Here is a 17727-nt window from a genome sequence, read left to right on the forward strand (position 1 = left end):
TACTCCCTTTTGAGTTCAGTTACGTTTTTCCTCCTCATTGGCATACTTGCAGTTTAATATTTGTTCTGTGATCCATGGGTCAGCCCTCTCTTCAGCCCCTAGTTGACATGCTTGATGAGCCCAAAACTCCCAGAGTAGTTCCCTTGGGTGCTTCCCACCAGCACACGTTTCCCCTTCACCTCGCTGCAGTGCCCCTGCCCTGTGCAGAAGTTGGAGCCCATTCTTATCTCTTAGAAGTGCATCTGCGCCAACACTCTGGCCTCAGATTGTCATGGAAGTATCTGGCATGTTAGTTGATGCTCACTGATGTGTGTTTTATTTCCCAGAAGGAGTTTTTCGTTCTGTGTGGGTAGACCATTTGTGTGCCCAGGCACCTCTGTAAGACTCGTCCACTTTAATCTGAGAGTGGTAGTGGAGTCTTCTCCAGATGACTTTTTCCTTTTCCCAGTGTTATCTCATCTCATCCTTATAATTGGTAATCACCCCATGAGGTAGGTTCTCATCATCCACATTTTACAAGCAAGTAAACCAGGGCTCGAAGGGTTAAGCAGTCACACAGCTGGCGAACGGCAGAGAAGGGATTTGTACCCAAGTCATGCCCCTTCCCCATGCCATGTTGTCACTTCTTGAGCTGCCGAAGTGAAAACCTTGCTAGACTGAGTTAAGGAAGCAATAAAAACCATCTGTCCCAGAGTCCAGCGTTGCCACGGAGGCAGTTGAACCATATTGAATGGGTTCCTCAATACGTGTGGTGGCAAGCAGCAGCCACACGATGACACCCCCCCCATGTCACCCCAGCTCTGCAGCAAGCAGTGTGCATTCAACAGTCACTTAATATGCTGGGCCAAGGCAGTCACTCTCGTTTGTGATCACTTTAGAACAGATGGAAGGAGGTTTTTCAGCTGTGCTGCCAGATGAATGGTAGCGAAGGAGATTACTGTTTAATCTCCAAGTTAGCACGCAGATACATCATGAAGCAGAGATTGGACTGGTATGTCTAGGTGAAAGCTATACTTTTTCCAGGCGACTGCAGAAAGTAGAGCCGGAGGATTAGAGGGAACCAAGCACCCAGGTCTTGTACTTTTTCAGATTTCTTCCAAAAGGTTGCAGGGCGACACGTATCACTTATTTTGTCCGGAATTTTTAGTGCTTAACACAGGCATACCTCTTTAATTGCACTTCGCAGATACTGCGCTTTCCACAAATTGAAGGTTTGTGGCAACACTGCGATGTCAGATGATGGTTAGCTTTTTTTGGCAATAAAGTTTTTTGTAATTAAAGTGTGTATATTGTTGTTTTAGACATAGTGCTATTACATACTTAATAGACAACAGTGTAGGGTGAACATAACTTTTATATGCGCTGGGAAACCCAAAAATTCATGTGACTTGCCTTATTGCAACATTTGCTTTATTGCAGTGGTCTGGAACCAAACCCAAAATTTCTCCAAAGTATACCTGTCCCAAGGTGTTAAAATATGTTTCTTGGAAGTGTGGTTTTTAGACTTGGGTGTGCATTGGAATCATGTAAGGAGCTTGTTGAAAGGTACAGATGCCTGGTCTCCTCCCCAGTACATTCTGAATCAGGTCATGCCTGGAGCTCAGGCCTCTGTAATTTTAAAAGCACCCTGGTGATGCTGATGCCAGCTAAAGTTAGAGAAGCACTAGCTTGAGGGAGGGAGGGATTGTCAAGGTTGCTTGTCTTCTGTCATTAGCGGAGTGTCTCTTAGACTCTCTATTGGGGTTTGGGGCAGGCTGATGGTGGTTGGAAGCAGGGGCTCTGTAGTTTCAATGCCATCTCTATCACCCACCATCTCTGAGACCTAGAGTCCATTACTTTTTTTAAGCTTTTCTTTTTTTCGGTACGCGGGCCTCTCACTGTTGTGGCCTCTCCCGCTGTGGAGCACAGGCTCCGGACGTGCAGGCTCAGCGGCCATGGCTCACGGGCCCAGCCGCTCCGCGGCATGTGGGATATTCCCAGACCAGGGCACGAACCCGCATCCCCTGCATTGGCAGGCGGACTCTCAACCACTGCACCACCAGGGAAGCCTGAGTCCGTTACTTTTCATTTCTGAACCTCCATTTGTTCATCTGTAAAATCAATCACTAATAATAGCTTCCTTGGAGGGGAATTACCGTGATTAAGTGAGCCAGTGCATGTAAAGTACTTGACAGTGGGCCTAGAACATACTCAGCACCTAATAAATGTTAGCTCAGATTACGATGATTATCATCAGGCTATAGTCTTACTTTATGTTTGACTAAGAAAATATTCCCCCTCTGGAGCCTGCAGAGTCCAAAGGAGAGGCCCATATGTGAGGGTAATGCAAAGTCTCCCTGGCCCCAGAGGGAGTCCATTTGATGCTGGAGTGCCAGCACTTCAGCAGCCTGGGACGAGTTGTGCAGCCTTGGTGGGGTGGGAATGGATTCTTGGGCTTTATTTTACATGGATCTTGTTAACTGGCAGCTGGGATTATCGCTCTGATTAATTCTTTTAGTTCAGTTAATTCATCCTGGACCCTCTCCCAGACAGGCCCAGGGAGAGGTTGAGAATTCAGCTCATGTACTTAACATGTGTGTCTTCCTTGCTGAAGAATAACTGGGAATCCATACTGTTCAGAGCTTTATATAATACCTCTCTCAGAGCCATCAAAGCTGCAGCATGTGTCTTTTCTCAGGTTGCCTCTGCAGATCCTGGGCGCTCTGGACACACCTGTTTGTTTTGGCAGACGACATGTTTATCCACAGGGATTCCTGTTGTCACACAGACTGTAAGGTGTAATGTGGTTCTTATCTTAATTATGTATGGTTACCATGTGTGAGTGAGAACCGCATAGTTGATGTGGCCCTTAAAAAATGATGCTGTGGAAAGCTCATGGCAGGAGAAAAGTTCAAGGTAGATCATTAAATAAAAAAGAGCATATTCCAGCCTCTCATCTCTGGCATTATCACTGTGTAAAACAGGTATTATAGCATTAGGCATTATGTAATCCCACCATGTTAAAAGAAAAAAATATGTGTCTGTTTCTACGTATAGAAAAACAACTGGGCTTTTACACACCAAAATACATCTAGGTTATTTGTATGCTATTCTGTACTTTTCGGTTGGAGAGGAATGCATATTTATTATGTATTGCCTAATTTTTACGTGATAAAAACAAAACTCTCTAATCATACACTTCATTTACTATCTCAAACCCATTTTGCAATGAGTCATGGCATAAAAATAAGTAAATATATCATTTTCTTCTTTCTCGTGAGCAGTGGTGTAAGCGGTCTGTATGTAGGCTTCCTCAGATACCGGGGAACCATAGACTAAAGGGAGACTGTCCCTCCTGAAAAGTAAGTTCTCAGGGAAGAAAGAGCGCTACGTTGTGAGTAGCAGAGTGTCTGCTTAACTGTGACCATTCAGTTCCCTGTCCAGCCATTAATTAGAGGTGCGTTCCTACGCCGTGGTTTTTGAAATGCTGTTTCAGGAGAGGCTCCCCTTGTACCTCCATGTCTCATCCCAGCGAATCACTTCCGTCCTGGGCCAGCCACAGTGACTTCCCCATTCTCTCATGCACTCCATTTTCATTGGCATTCTTTCCCTTTGCAATGCAGAGGGTTATTATGGGCACCATGGGGAGAGAATGTCAGTCAGTCCACAGGGGACCAAAATCAGTGGTGGTTTTGCTGAAGACAACCTGCCAGAAGTTGTGATATCTTGTCCTGCATCTAGGGTCCAAACAACGTTGACCACATTTTTCACTCATCACCTCCCTGTTTAGTCCATCATTGCCCCAACTACATTTTAAGATTATTTTTTAAAACATTGCCCAGCCTATTTTCATGTGCTCAAATATGCTGCCCAAACTACTTCTTCAGATTATTTTTATCGTAGGGACTGAGGCTGGGTCAGCATGAAAGCAGACCAGCTCAGATTTTAGTGGGGCTTGGCACGCCACCCTTATCAGCAGCAAAAGCTACAGAGGAGAAAAATTGCTTTAGAAAGTCTGATTCCAAGCTTCCTGTGTACTTGGGTGTTTCCCAGAGATGGTAAACTCAGAAATTGCTGTGCACTCATTTTTTATTGCAAAATTCATTAAGCTGCTATGCTATTATCATTGTCTTGTCAAGATGATACATTACAGGCTTCATTGCAAAACTTTAACAAGCAGGAGAAAGTACACCTCTCGTTCCACCATAGCCCGGGAAAGCCTCTGGGCGTTTTGCTTTTGCAAAACGTTTTGCTTTTAATATTTTTGGTGTAACGCCCTGGGTCTCTGCAGAACCTCCATCTGTCTTGCGAGATTCCCTTTTCTTCCTGGTTGATCATGTGGAGAGTGAGTTCCCTCCTTTGGGCTCTGTGAGGCGTCAGGAGCTGCTGTTAAAGATCTTCTTTCTGACGACTCGTCTGAGACCTCATGGAGAGCTGAGATATCAGCCTCTATGATGACAGACTTCTGTGCATGGTGAGAAACCTCCCTCAAAGTGGCGTCGAAGGTCTATGTTTCCTATTTACCCTCCAGCTCTGAGTATTCAGTGGGCCAGGCGTGTTCAGGCCTGCCGAGCCAGGCGGATTTGGCATGTGCGTTCCTGGCCTCGCCTCTGAGTTCTGTGATCAAGAGACCCTGCGTCTTGTATGTGGCACGCTTGTCATCGGAGCGAGCGGGAATCACTTGGTAAATATGGAAAGTGATGGAGCTTAGCTCCCAGATTTCCATGGCAACCCCCAGAACAAGTACAATATCACCAAAATTATTCTGCGGTTGCTTTTTTTAGTTGCAGTGATTTGGTTGCATACTCATGTTTTTCCGCTCCTGATTTGTACAAAAAAAACACAGACTCTGCCCACTGTAACTAGTACTTTGGTTTCAAGGACATTAGTGGTCCCTGCCCGAAGCACCTGAAAAATTCAATCACACAAAACTGCCTCCTGTGTGCTAACAGAATACATTCTGATGGTTTGTGTTGCCTTATTTATGTTTATTATGTATGTCATGACTGTTGTGGAGCTCTAATCTCTCTACTGTGCACGGCCTGGGCACCAGGAATGTATGAGCTGACACTGACTCACCGGTCATCGTCATGGATGCTTGATGTAGTCTGTGAGGGCAGACGTGGCCCTGCCCTTCGGTAGTGTGTGTTTTTAAGGACCAAGTCCACATCCAGCTTGTCACTCCTTGGAGAACACGTGTTCATGAAAGCATCCAACGTGTTACCCATGCATGTTTACAATTGTTTGGGCTTTTATTTTATCATTTCTTTGTTTCTGGGCTCTTGTTTTCTGTGACTAATATGAAGAGAGATTCTTGTGGACAAACATGCCTGAGGAAAGCAAGCATTCTCACTGCCTTCAACCAGTTCCAGAAGACTCTTGCATTGGGGGCATTCTTTCTGTTTTGGCCATTTGATCTTGTCGGTTTGACTCGTAGCTGGTTGTTGTTTTCCTTTTTCAGCCCACTAGCCTGTAATTTTTTTTTCTTCAGCAATATAATTGCCATCGGTCCTTCTTACACCTTCTGATGCGGATGCCAGAGCTGGTTTGAATCATCAGTGACTCAGAGAAGTCCAGCTCTGTATTTCAATGATTTGGTTAATTAAAAAAAAAAAAAGAAAATCTTTTAGGCTGCCTGTTCTCATTCTGTTTTTCTGTCAGGAGCAAGCATTCATTTGCCCACCTGACAAAAGTCCTCCTGTTTTGAGTGACATTGGTGAATCATTTTCTCTTTATTTCTTAACGGATTGCAAATGCTGTAGAATTTGTCATAGTATAGTTTGCCTTAACCACTAAACATTTGATTTGCTATTGATTTCACTCCCCACTCCTTCTCTGGAATAATCACCTTCCTACTCACCCGCTGGAAGGATCATCAGCATTTCAGCTTAGACATCTGTCCACTTAGAAGCTCTCAGTCTCATTACGTGAGGTCTCCTGTCAAAGAAAACTGTAGTGATCTTGTAGTCAGAGAGTGCCAGGTTTCCAGATTTCCTTATCATATGGCCCATGGAGGGATATCAGTAAAGAGTCTGCGTCTTTGGCCATCTTGTCTGCAAAACTATGGAATATTATGATTAATTTTTTGGCATTTTCTCTTTGGACAAAAAACTCCTTTCCCTGATCTTTTGTTTCTGTTGTTGTTTTGTTGTAGGTTACACCATATGTGACAGGTCCTAGATATCTAAATATAAGTCAAAATATAATCTCAAAAAGAATTTATTGTTTGAAAAAAGAATTCTGTGTCCTCCAGTAAATGAATACTGGAAATCCTCAGGCTCAGTTTGGGTGTAGCCATCTGTTTTATTCTGTTGACTTTGCCAGTCCAGGGACAGTCGAGTCCTCATTATCCGCCCATATCCTCGTTCTGTTGTGGGTTTACGGGAGTTTGGGATTAACACACAGTACTATACATAAAATAGATAATCGACAGGGGCCCACTGTATAGCACAGGGAACTCTACTTAATATTCTGTAATAACCTACATGGGAAAAGAATCTGAAAAAGAATAGATATATGTATATGTGTAACTGACTCACTTTGCTGTACACCTGAAACTAACACAACATTGTAAATCAACTATACCCCAATATAAATTTTTTTTTTTTGCGGTACGCGGGCCTCTCACTGTTGTGGCCTCTCCGGTTGCGGAGCACAGGCTCCGGACGCGCAGGCTCAGCGGCCATGGCTCACGGGCCCAGCCGCTCCGCGGCGTGTGGGATCTTCCCGGACTGGGAAACGAACCCGTGTCCCCCGCATCGGCAGGCGGGCTCTCCACCACTGTGCCCCCAGGGAAGCCCCCCAATATAAAAAATTTTTTTAAGTAAACAAGAAAAAAAAAGAAAAAACAAATATCATGTTCCACATGCTACAGCCTTCCTCATTAGCTCGTGGAGAGACCCAGTCTATAATACTGTAACGGGAGATATGTTCTTAAAACTTTTACCTAAGTCCATTTTTTAGAATCAGATCTTTTTATGAATATTAGGATTCTGATAAAATATTTTATAAAGCAAAGCATCTTTATATAATTTTTTTTTTAATTGTGATTTCAAAGTGTTGTCTGTCACATGCCCAACCTTAGGTTGCTTATAGTCTACTGAGAAAGGTAGACATATGAACAAGTGAATATGTGCAACTTAATCAATACTCTAGTATACATCTGATTAAGATACCAACGAATTAGTGTCAGAATCTGCTGTCTGAGGTCAGGGTTTGGTACCCAGGAGGAGCTCAATAAATATTTATTGAAAAAATGAAAATCGAAGAAGGTTTCATTTCAGATACTCTGTTTTTCTAATGCATAATAAGGCAGAAAAAAAAAGTCCTGATAATATTTTAGAAAAGCTGATATTCTTTTCGTATGACATTATTTTTAATTCATAGAATTATAACCCTCTCATGGACAAGTAAATGTAATCACAGAGAAATATGAGCTTTAGTTATACTCTTCTATTTCCTATGAATTCAGATTATTATGTCCTGCGAACTTGGCCTCAAACCAGAGTTAATAAAACTCTTCATCTCTCCTCCCATATGAAGCAGAATACATCTCCACTGAGCCCCAAAGAAGTGTCATCTTTACTCCCCTTGGAATGAAGGTAGTCTTGGGCTCCTCACACTTTTTCAGGAGTCTTGATATGAGTATTTTGTGCAAAGGAAAATTTTACTTATACTGATTCATACTGATAAATGGCATGTCCATTCCCTCAATGATCCTCTAATTATGTAATTTTAGAGTTGTTTTTTTTCCTGGTAGCAAGTACCCATTTGCAGGCCCTGTTAGTCCTTCTACATCTTGGCTCAATGTAACTCTTTTGATTTCTCTTTCTTTGTTGTTTCTCTTTGGAACTCAAGCTTTTGAAATATGAATAGTTCTAAACCTCAGGAATCAATAATCTACTTTTTTCAAAACCTAATTAGAGTTCAGGAATCTCCCACAAGCCTCACGGGGTTTTTAAGTGTTCCGTAGGGCTTCAAACATGGCTTTGAGAATTTGCCAAGATACTAGGTGGTATTGGTGTATACATGTATGTTTGTGTGTTTCTGTATGTGTGTACCTAATGTGAAGATTACTCTAACATCATTTCATAAGCATATTATATTTTTACATACATGTGTAGTGCAAGGGAAGAGTATTTTTTATCATGGCCTCACCCCTTTTATTGCCTAAAGAGAGCTGAGTTCACTTCTTGACCTCTAAACTACCATATCAGCGAGCCTAGTCTTCTTCTTAGGGATATGGTATACCTCTGGCTCATTTCAGAAAGGTCCAGTGAGGATTAACCCAGACGTGACATTTCTTGATACGTAAACTGATTGCCCAAAACATCGGTTGATTCCAATATGGTGTATCTGTAAGGAATGTGGAAAAATGACATTGTATGTCTCTAATGTTTTGCTGCAGCAGTGGTGCCCATGCCATTTGGCTAAATCATCCCCACAATGTTTTCTTCAGTGCATGGTTCCAAGTTTTTAAAGATGTGAAGAAACAGAAAGTTCTTTTCTTTGAGCAAGGTTCTGAAGCTTACAAAACGCATTCTTGCATGTGATCCCACTTGATCCTCATGACAGCTCCCTGAGCTGTGTAAGGCATTTCTCATGCTCCCCATTTTATAGCTGCATTAACCAAGAAACAGAGAGTCAAGGAATATTCCCTGACTCCATACAGCCAGTCAGTGGTGGGAACTCAGGTTTTCTCCCTTCTGACTTGGTAATATTCTCCAAGCACTAATGTGACTGCTTGGAACATGGACTCAGTTTTGTATATGCAGACTACTCTGTAGTCCTTACAGATCTATTGATCAAAGAATTAACTGGAAGCTCAACATCAAATACGTGGAGCTAGAAGCAACCCAGAAGAGTCTATCTGGGGAGTGGTCAGGGGTTTAGACTGCAGAGCCATAAGGAAGTGGCTGTCCAAAGAGTAGATATTTTATGGCATGGTACTATAGGGTCAAAGGTAGGACATGGCTTAGGCAAGTAAGACCATGCTGGGGGCAGGAGTTTTAGAATAAAGGGTGAATGTCACCAAACCAAGAGGATATGATTGATTGTAAGGGGGCTTTGAAGGCTCTCTCTGTTCTGACCATCTGCCAGTCCAAAGAAGACACAATTCGTGGTGCGGTGGTGGGGCCACTCTTAGGAAAAGGCTGGTCATATGAAAGGGGAGATGTGTCCTGTCAAGGGAGATGTGTCCTGTCTGTCAAGGGAGATGTGTCCTGTCAAGGGAGATGTGTCCTGTCTGTCAAGGGAGATGTGTCCCATCTGTCAAGGGAGATGTGTCCTGTCAAGCGGAGGACGGAGTTTTGCTCTAAAGTTTCAAGTCACCTGTTACTCTTGGGCTCTTCCTTTCCCACTTGTAATTCTTATCCTTTCCTATGTCCTTTTCATAGCTTCATTGGCACCAGAGAGCTCCATCTAATCTCTTTATCTGTAAACTTTGGTATAGGTAGGAGCAGACTCTCCCTATGGAATAATATTAATATGGAGTTTGTGGCCTTTTCTTCCCCCAGAGGAACAGAGAAACAGCCTCATCGACTCCAGTTTGGAATCTGTCGTCTCATCAAACGCATACAGCGTCCTTAATTCTAGCAGCAGCTTACAGCCCAACATGAACTCCAGTGACCCAGACCTGGATGTGCTCAAACCCACCCGGCCCAACTCACTGTAAGTATGACGTCGGGCTGCTGGCCACAGGGAGCCCTTGGTCAGCCATTCTGCCCAGAATGTGCTGTCTGGCCCCGTCTGACTTTGAGTATTGTCCCATGAACCTGATTTAAACCTTCTCCCTCAACTTGGAAGCTTGGCTAAGTTTGTTTTGGATTTTTTAAGCATCATCATCTCAAAGGGGAATCATTATTCTTAACATACTGCTTCTTGGCCTTGGTGATGTTTGATTTACCATCCTGCTGAGATGGCTTTGGTGATGGCTCATTGCCTGTGCTGGCTGCTGGGCATGAAAAGCAATTTCTTTTAGTTTTACAAACATCCGGGCACTGTAGTAGCTCAGTAGATTTGTAGCTAAGTCTGCTTCACTCATTTGTGTTGTCACAGTTTCCCTTCTCCCTGATTATGTTGAGTATGTTCAGTGCTATCTCTGTGTCCACTTCCAGAGAAAATAGCTCCCGGGTGCTCTGTGAGTCTTCAACTCCTCAAACCTTAGCATGACCGTGATCACAGAGCAAATAAATTCTCTAAAGGAGAAGAACCTCTGTTGCGTCATTCTTGGGTGTTGAGCACCCACAGCTGAGACAGGCAGTTTTGAGGCCGGTTGTCCCACCCTCCACGGAAACTAGATCTACTCTGCTTGGGCCAGAAAGTTCTCTTTTGTGGTTACATCCCACATTACTTAGCCTGCTTCTTCGGACCACCCCATAAATCTCGTCCACTAGAGCCTTTGCATAAAGAATGTGAGGCCATGACAAAACAGCTGGACTCTCCAGCCACAGTTGTATAAGACTCAGGAAGAACAGAGTTGACTTTGCCTTTCTCTGGTGAAAATAGTTTGAGGTTCAGCCACAAATTGCCTTCAGGACAGTTGTTTCTCTTGGTGAGGCCCCAGGATGTCAGAACCTTTTCCTGCCCCTCTCCCTGCTGTGGTTGCATGATCGCGCTCCGCCATTCTATCTTGCTAACATAGTTACAGATCTGCAAAATGGGTCTAACAATTTTTGCCTTAGAAGGGACTAAGGGATATTAAGGTTTGGAAGGAAAAATGACTCTAAAATGGATATGAGGCACTTAGAAAATGCAGCAACAGTGTAAGATGGAATTGTACATTGAGAAAAATCAGGTCTCTTTTTAATTGTTGGCAGCTTTAAGTCCTACCTTGATATGCAAGAAATGTAATGACCTGTTATCAGGTAGATGATGTGTGGTTTTTTTTTTTACCAAGAACTAGCCTCAAATGCTCAAAATAATTTAACCTGTTCAGCTTGCGGGCACTGAGTCCTTTCTGGTTCTCCGTGGCCAGACTTGCGTGTGGAGCCTCCCTTCCTTGATGGATGGCTCTCCAGGGTACTCCCAGAGCCGTTTTCCTTGCAGTTGCTGGAATTATTTGTTGCTCAGAAGGAGCAAGGTTGAATTTCTAGCCCAGGTTGCTTAACACTCCCTGATTTTAGCCGGCGGCACCAACTAGTGGCCTTTAATCTTTGTTTTCAGCTGCTGGGGGCTGGGAGCCCCCCAAGGCACCATTGAGTACAGTGTGTCCAAAGAGGCTACTTTGGCAGCTTTGTGGAAATGGGGGGTTTGGTCTTTTAAACAGGTCATGGAGGAGGGGGCTTGGGATTTTTTATTTTTCAGTTATCTAGATGTGATTTGTTTTACATAAAACACTGGGGGGCACTTTGCCTGCTTCACGCCCATCCACCAGAGGTATCCCTACCTGGTGTATGTTTGGGGGGCTTTCCCAAGGAAGGGAGGATGAGGCCAGGAACAGTCCACTTGTTTGCCTCTGGTGGAGGATGGGAGGTAGGAATGTGGGTGTGTTTCCCGCAAGACTGTTGTCTTCCAAGCCCAGTGAATAGCTAACTGATACCTGGAAGTCTTGAGCTCCAGGAGGGCTGCTCTTGAGGTGGAAGCAGTGCTGACACCAGCGTTTGCTACGGACCTGATGAGGGCCATGCCAGCAGCCCTAAACACTCTGTAGCTGGTTCTCCACCCATTTCTGAAACCCAGGGCCAGGAGATGTTGTTGCCCACTTTGTGCCTGCCAGATTTATTCTGCCTGGGATTGGCCTGGCCTGGGATTGGACCACCAACAGATGGATGAGAGGTCATCCCGGCAAATGGAAGCCACAATACTTCCCTGAGTCAGTGAATTCTGAGGCACCCTCTGCCATGGTGCTGGGACTCAGTTGCAACCAGCCGAGACCACTTGGGTCTCAGCCTCGGTCCTGGACCCTTTCATTCCTTCCGTTGTTGTCCACTTGGAGGTACACAACGCTCCTTGAGTGGGGACACTGAATGACGCAGATGAAAACACAAGACCAAGTCGAGGGGTGGGGGATTACCGTTACCTTGACTGTAAATAGGCACAGCGTGGGGAAACCAGTCACCAGAAAACTGTCTGTTCTGTTTATTTCATTCATTTGTTTTTCATTGTTTTCATAATGACTGGAATGATCCTTCTGACCACATAACAATCATAATGAAAGAAATTTGTTTGTGACTCAGCATCCCTTGGTACTTTGGAGGCCACATTTTGCTGTCTCCTTTGTAAATCTTTTCTAATTCTCCAAGGAGATGAAGGTCCTCTTGTTCGTGTGGATATAATGCTAAATCAGGCATCAGAATCAGAGATGCCACCATTTCAGGCCTGCCAGGGCAAGGCTGCAGGGATCCTATCTTTGGCAGGTCCTCAGCTGGACCTCTTGAGGTTGCTGTCTCTCCTAAAGATCAGAGGACACTTGGTGAGCCGAGACCAAAGTTTAGCTCATCTAAAATGGTCAGCAAATATTGCTGACCTGGTTTATGCTCAGACCTCTGCTGAGCTACCTGGGGTAAAGGAGAAAAAGAGGATTCCTGGCCTCCCCGGGAGTTTACAGTCTGGCTGAGGAGGAAAAATGGTGGTAAATGGCAGTGCTAAATGGGGCTTAGAGCTCAGAAGTGCATTTAGAGTTCAACAACTCTTAACTGGGTATCTGTTAGGTACACAAACCAGTCAGTGTCGGGAAAAGTGGCGTAGATGAAATGTGAGGTGGGCACCAGGTAAGATGATATGGGTGGATGAAGAGCATTTCAGGTAAGGGGATGAGAGAGGCAGAGATAATCCAGGATGGAGAAAAACAGTCTACAGACGTGTGTGTTGGGGGAGGGGGAACTTAGTTTTTCCCCCACCACGACCACCAAAAAAAAAAAAATTGAACAAACCGTTAAGATCAGGTCACTTCACACAAAAATCCAGATTTCATGCTGGAACCACTAGACACACACACACACACACACACACACACACACAAAATAATGAATTTAGACACAGACCTTACAGCATTCACAAAAATTAACTCAAAATGGACCATAGACCTAAATGTAAAATGCAAAACTATAAAATTTCTAGAAGACAACATAGGAGAAAATCTAGGTGTCTTTGGGTTTGGCAATGACTGTTTAAAGAAACACCAAAAGCATAATCCATGAAAGAAAAAATTGGTAAGTTGGACTTCATTTAGGCTAAAAGCTTCTACTCTGGGAACGACATTATTAAGAGAATGAAAAGCCAAGCCACAGACTAGGAAAAAGTATTTGCAAAACACGTATCTGACAAAGGACCAGTATACTAAATATATAAAGAACTCTTAAAATTCAACAGTAGGTAAACAAACCACCCAGTTAGAGGCTGAGCAAAGGGGCTTCCCTGGTGGCGCGATGGTTGGGAGTCCGCCTGCCGATGCAGGGGACACGGGTTCGTGCCCCGTTCCAGGAATATCCCACATGCCGCGGAGCGGCTGGGCCTGTGAGCCGTGGCCGCTGAGCCTGCGCGTCCGGAACCTGTGCTCCGCAACCGGAGAGGCCACAACAGTGAGAGGCCCGCATACCGCAAAAAAAAACAAAACAAAAAAAAAACAAAAACCATCGAGCGATCACACTCTTAGGTGTTTACCCAAATGAGTTGAAAGCTTAGGCCCACAAAATCCTGCCTATTCATAATTGCCCAAACTTGGAAGCAGCCAAGTTGTTCTTCAGCAGGTGAATGGATAACCAAACTGTGGCACGTCCAGACAATGGAATATTATTTGGTGATATAAGGAAATGAGCTATCAAGGCATGAAAAGACATGGATGAACCATAAATGCATACTGCTAAGAGCAGAAAGCCACTCTGAAAACACTGCAGTATGGTATGATACCAACTATATGACATACTGGAAAAGGCAAAACTATAGAATCTGTAAAAAGATTAGTGGGCAGGAAGGACACAGGGCATTTTTAGGACAGTGACACTCTTCTGTATGATATCCTAATAGTAGATATTACTAAATGCATAATGCAAGACATTATGCATTTGTCAAAATCCATAAAACCCATAGAAAAGAAAGAGTGAATCCTAATGTAAACTGTGGACTTCAGTTAATAATAATAGCAATAATAATAATGTATCAGTATTGGTTCATCAGTGGCAATAAACGTACCACACTAATGAAAGCTGTTAATGACAGGGGAAACCTAGGGAAAGGGGAGAGTTATATGAAAACTCTAAGTTATTTTGAGCAATTTTTCTGTAAACCTAAAACTGCTCTAGAAAGTAGTCTATTAGTAAAATTTTTTTTAATCTAGATTTCCAGCTTCTTCTGAAAAGTTAAAAGATTTGGCCACACTAAATTCATATGTTGCTTGGTAACAGATGATACTCTTTAGTCACTATCTTCTCTCTTTTCTGTCTCCAAGGCCTGTGATAAATTAAATACGGCCAAAGAATCTTTGCAGCCCCTCCCATTAAGAGGTGGAGTCCTTGAATCTAGGCCGGACTTTACCCTCTGACTTGATTTGATCATTATATGACTTCCAAGCCCAGGCCACAAGGCCTTGCAGCCTCCCATCTCCTCTTGGATCCCAGCCACCGTGTAAAAAGTACAGCCTAGCCTCCTTGAGGATGAAGGACTGTTAGAGAAAGGAAGCCCGCTGTCCCAGCCAAGCCCAGTGCCCAGGCCACCGGTCAGCTAATGCAGCCACATGAGTGAGTCCAGGAAAGACCAACAGAAAAGCTGCCCAATTACCCCCACAGATTCATGAAAAAGAATACATTGTGGTTGTTTTAAGCCCCTGAATTTAGGCCAGTTTTTTCAGCAATAGTTAACTAACACAAGTCAGAGTCATGGGCAACTTCCTTGGGATGGCACTGGGCTGCCTGGGTCAGGTATGGAAGATTCTCACTGTAGCATAGTGGCACGTGGAGATTAGCCTTTCCATTTTCAGAATCTTCTTTGAAAGAAAATGACTCATAAATGAGATTCTAAGAAGTTCAGAAACAAAACAAAACCCATAGCTGATGGCTGAGGCATGGAAAGCAGGAAGCCCTAGGTTTTAATCCTGGCACCATCGACTGGCTGGTGCTCTTCCTTGGCCCTGAACATGCCCCTGAACGTGCCCAATGCCCGCTCCCGGTGGTGGAAGGAGTGGGGCTGACCTGTCTCTAAGAACGGAGGTCATTCACTGGGTGCTTACAAAGGACTGCAGAAATAAGTCTCTCTCTCCTCTCCCAGTGACCAACAGAGATGGCCTCGTGCCATCCATTGCTTTTCTGGGAGATAGTGATTTTTAAGGAGGAAGTAAACAAATGCTGAGAAAGAAGTCAGGGGACATCCCACTAGGGACTTAAGATACTGCAGTAATTCCCCCAAATTAAAACCGACCAGGGGAATGCTTTTTTCAAACCGCTGGGGTAGGGATGGAGGGGCTTGTTAGGATTGAAAGAAGGCCAGGAGAGCAGAGGATGATTCCAGCAATGGAGGAACCCAGCCTTGGAGTTCTCTCTGCCTAAGTGGTCCCCACCCCTAAAAAATAACTCACTGCCCAGTAGCCCCATCAATAAAACTAATTTTTCTCATCCTTTCCGCTTAACACACACACACACATGCGTTTCCAAGTTATTTCTGGTTACCTAAAAGATGTGTGCATGCCAGACGCCTTCAAATTCTGCCAGAGTCAACCATCCTCTCTGGTTTTTGTGGCCAGTGAGAGGCGGCAAGAGAACAGTGCCTGGAATTCAGAGGATAAACAAGGCCTGCTTCCAGGCAGAGTTGTTTCTCTGAAGCAGTGTTGGCTCCTGCTGCATTTGATTCAGCGGCTCTCATCTGAAACCTGGGGAAAGCTTGCCTGGAGAGAGATCTCTAAAACTTTACTTCTGTTTTGCTTATTCAGTCAAAATTCACTCAACAAATATTGTTGAACACTGACTGTGGGCCAGGTGTTATTCTGAGTGCTGAAGATAGAGTGATAGAAAGATTAGAGTTTCTGCGCTCATTGATTTTATATTCTAGTAAGGTAACGTATCAGTATCTCAAATATCAAACGTTGAGAAGTTCCGTGGAGAAAACCAACATAGAGTAAAGGAGGTACAGATTTGGAGGGGAAGGAGGCAAGTTACTTTAGGACTTTCTGCCTCCGTTTCTTCATCTGTAAAATGGGGTCATCATACCCTCCACAAAAATGTGTTGTGACAGTTAAATGAGATCACCTTTTGTCATATCATTTACATGTACAGCACTGTGAATGGCAGTTACCGGTAATGACTCAGAGGCCCTCTTCCACACCATCCGTTCTCTCCCTTTATTCCGTCAACCCTGGTGTGTATTTTTCGGGTGCAGAGAGATGTCCCAGGCTGTTCTGCTCATCTCTCCGCACAGGCTTACTATCTTGGTAGCCTGGAGCTCTCTGTCAGGTCAGTCTTTGAGTATCAGTGAAAAGAAGGGGACTTCTGTAGAGTCAGGTTCTGCCCCACCTTAAACCTAGACCAGCTGGGGTAGGCAAGCCTGTTCCTGAGACATGTGGGAACCTCCACATCCCATGGGGTACCTGATAAGCTGCATGCCTAGCTGTTATTTATTGGGACCAAATGAATCACTAAAGGAATAAAAGGCATTAGACAACTGATAACTAATGGCATATTTTTTAAAGTAATTTTACCATCTAAGTGCTATTTTATGCCAAAAGAGTTACACCCAAACAGGCAGCTATGATTTTGCTCCAGTGATCTTTGTTTTTTCATTCTTTGGGATGCAGAGATTTGAAAGAGGAAGTTTTCCTCTGTGGTTGAGTCAGTTTGCTGTGTGGGAAGAGGATCTTTCCTGTTAGATTGAGGATACCGTTTCTCACCTACCTCCAAGCAGAAAAGGTCTCTCGAGACAGTTTTGCCTGAAAATTTGGTGGCATTCCCCACCTTGAAAAATAGCTCGAAAGCGTAATGATTTTCACAAGGAGTCATTTGCCTTTTCTTATTACTCCTCACCACCCCCACGGTGGCTCCAGCCTGCTTGGTCGTGGTTGTCTCTTGGACAAGCCCAGAACCTTCCCTCTTACGTCTCAGGCTCCTGGGGCCACCATAGCCACAGCTCTTCCAAGTACCAGGCCAGCTTCCCTTGACATTTTCAGAGATTCGTCACTGACATGACCCACATTCTTGTTTCCTGAGAGGCCTCCTGTCAGCTTTTCCCATTCCCCAGCCAAGATCTTCCGGGCCAGTCAGGAGCCCAGCTGGCTTCCCTTGGTTGAGGGTGGAGATTCCTGCCTGGTGACCCATCCGATTTTTATTGGATAAATGTGTTTGGTTATTAGCGGTTCTTCTTTTTTTTCACAGAAAAATCGATCGAGGCAGGCCTCACACTTCATGACCCAGCAGGATTTCTTTCCCAAGCACCAGGGCTGTCCGTGGGCTTGGATCTCTCCAGCGTGTCAGCAGAGGGGGTATGGGAGGAGGCGGGGACTGGACATCATTCCAGTGCTCAGCCAGCATCCCCGTTTTCCAGCAGAGTGGAAGTCACAAATGGAACAATGTTTTCCTTCACACAGATTGTTTTCTTCCCCCCTTTATGAGCTAAAATCATATAAAGGGTCTGCATTTTCTTCTGTACACTAATTAATCTTACCAAATAATCTTAAACAGTTCCCCCATTTGCCATGACATGGAGTAGATGCTGAAGCCTTGGGGTTTAATTAAACATATGAACGAATGAATTTCATTCTGGATTTAGCTGCATTTTATATGTGTAAGTAGGTGTTAGGCATTTTAAATGTCCAGTTTTTGGTAGTGT

At 44.2% G+C, this 17727-nt stretch overlaps 1 protein-coding gene across 8 annotated transcripts in view; it reads left to right on the plus strand.

Moving 5' to 3' along the window:
• ARHGAP26 (Rho GTPase activating protein 26) overlaps nt 1-17727 on the plus strand; it is a 469933-nt gene that overhangs the window by 388971 nt on the left and 63235 nt on the right. For all 8 annotated transcript variants that reach the window (XR_003004075.1, XM_024752249.1, XM_024752250.1 and 5 more), the window contains one exon: nt 9495-9648. Coding sequence is in view for 7 of the 8 variants with exons in the window: in XM_024752249.1 (XP_024608017.1) it covers nt 9495-9648 (154 nt within the window). In the remaining variant the exon portion in view is untranslated. The remainder of the gene's footprint in view (nt 1-9494; nt 9649-17727) is intronic.

Source organism: Neophocaena asiaeorientalis, unplaced genomic scaffold (assembly GCF_003031525.2).
Source record: "Neophocaena asiaeorientalis asiaeorientalis breed wild unplaced genomic scaffold, Neophocaena_asiaeorientalis_V1.1 scaffold204, whole genome shotgun sequence".
In the NCBI taxonomy this organism is placed as follows: domain Eukaryota; kingdom Metazoa; phylum Chordata; class Mammalia; order Artiodactyla; family Phocoenidae; genus Neophocaena; species Neophocaena asiaeorientalis.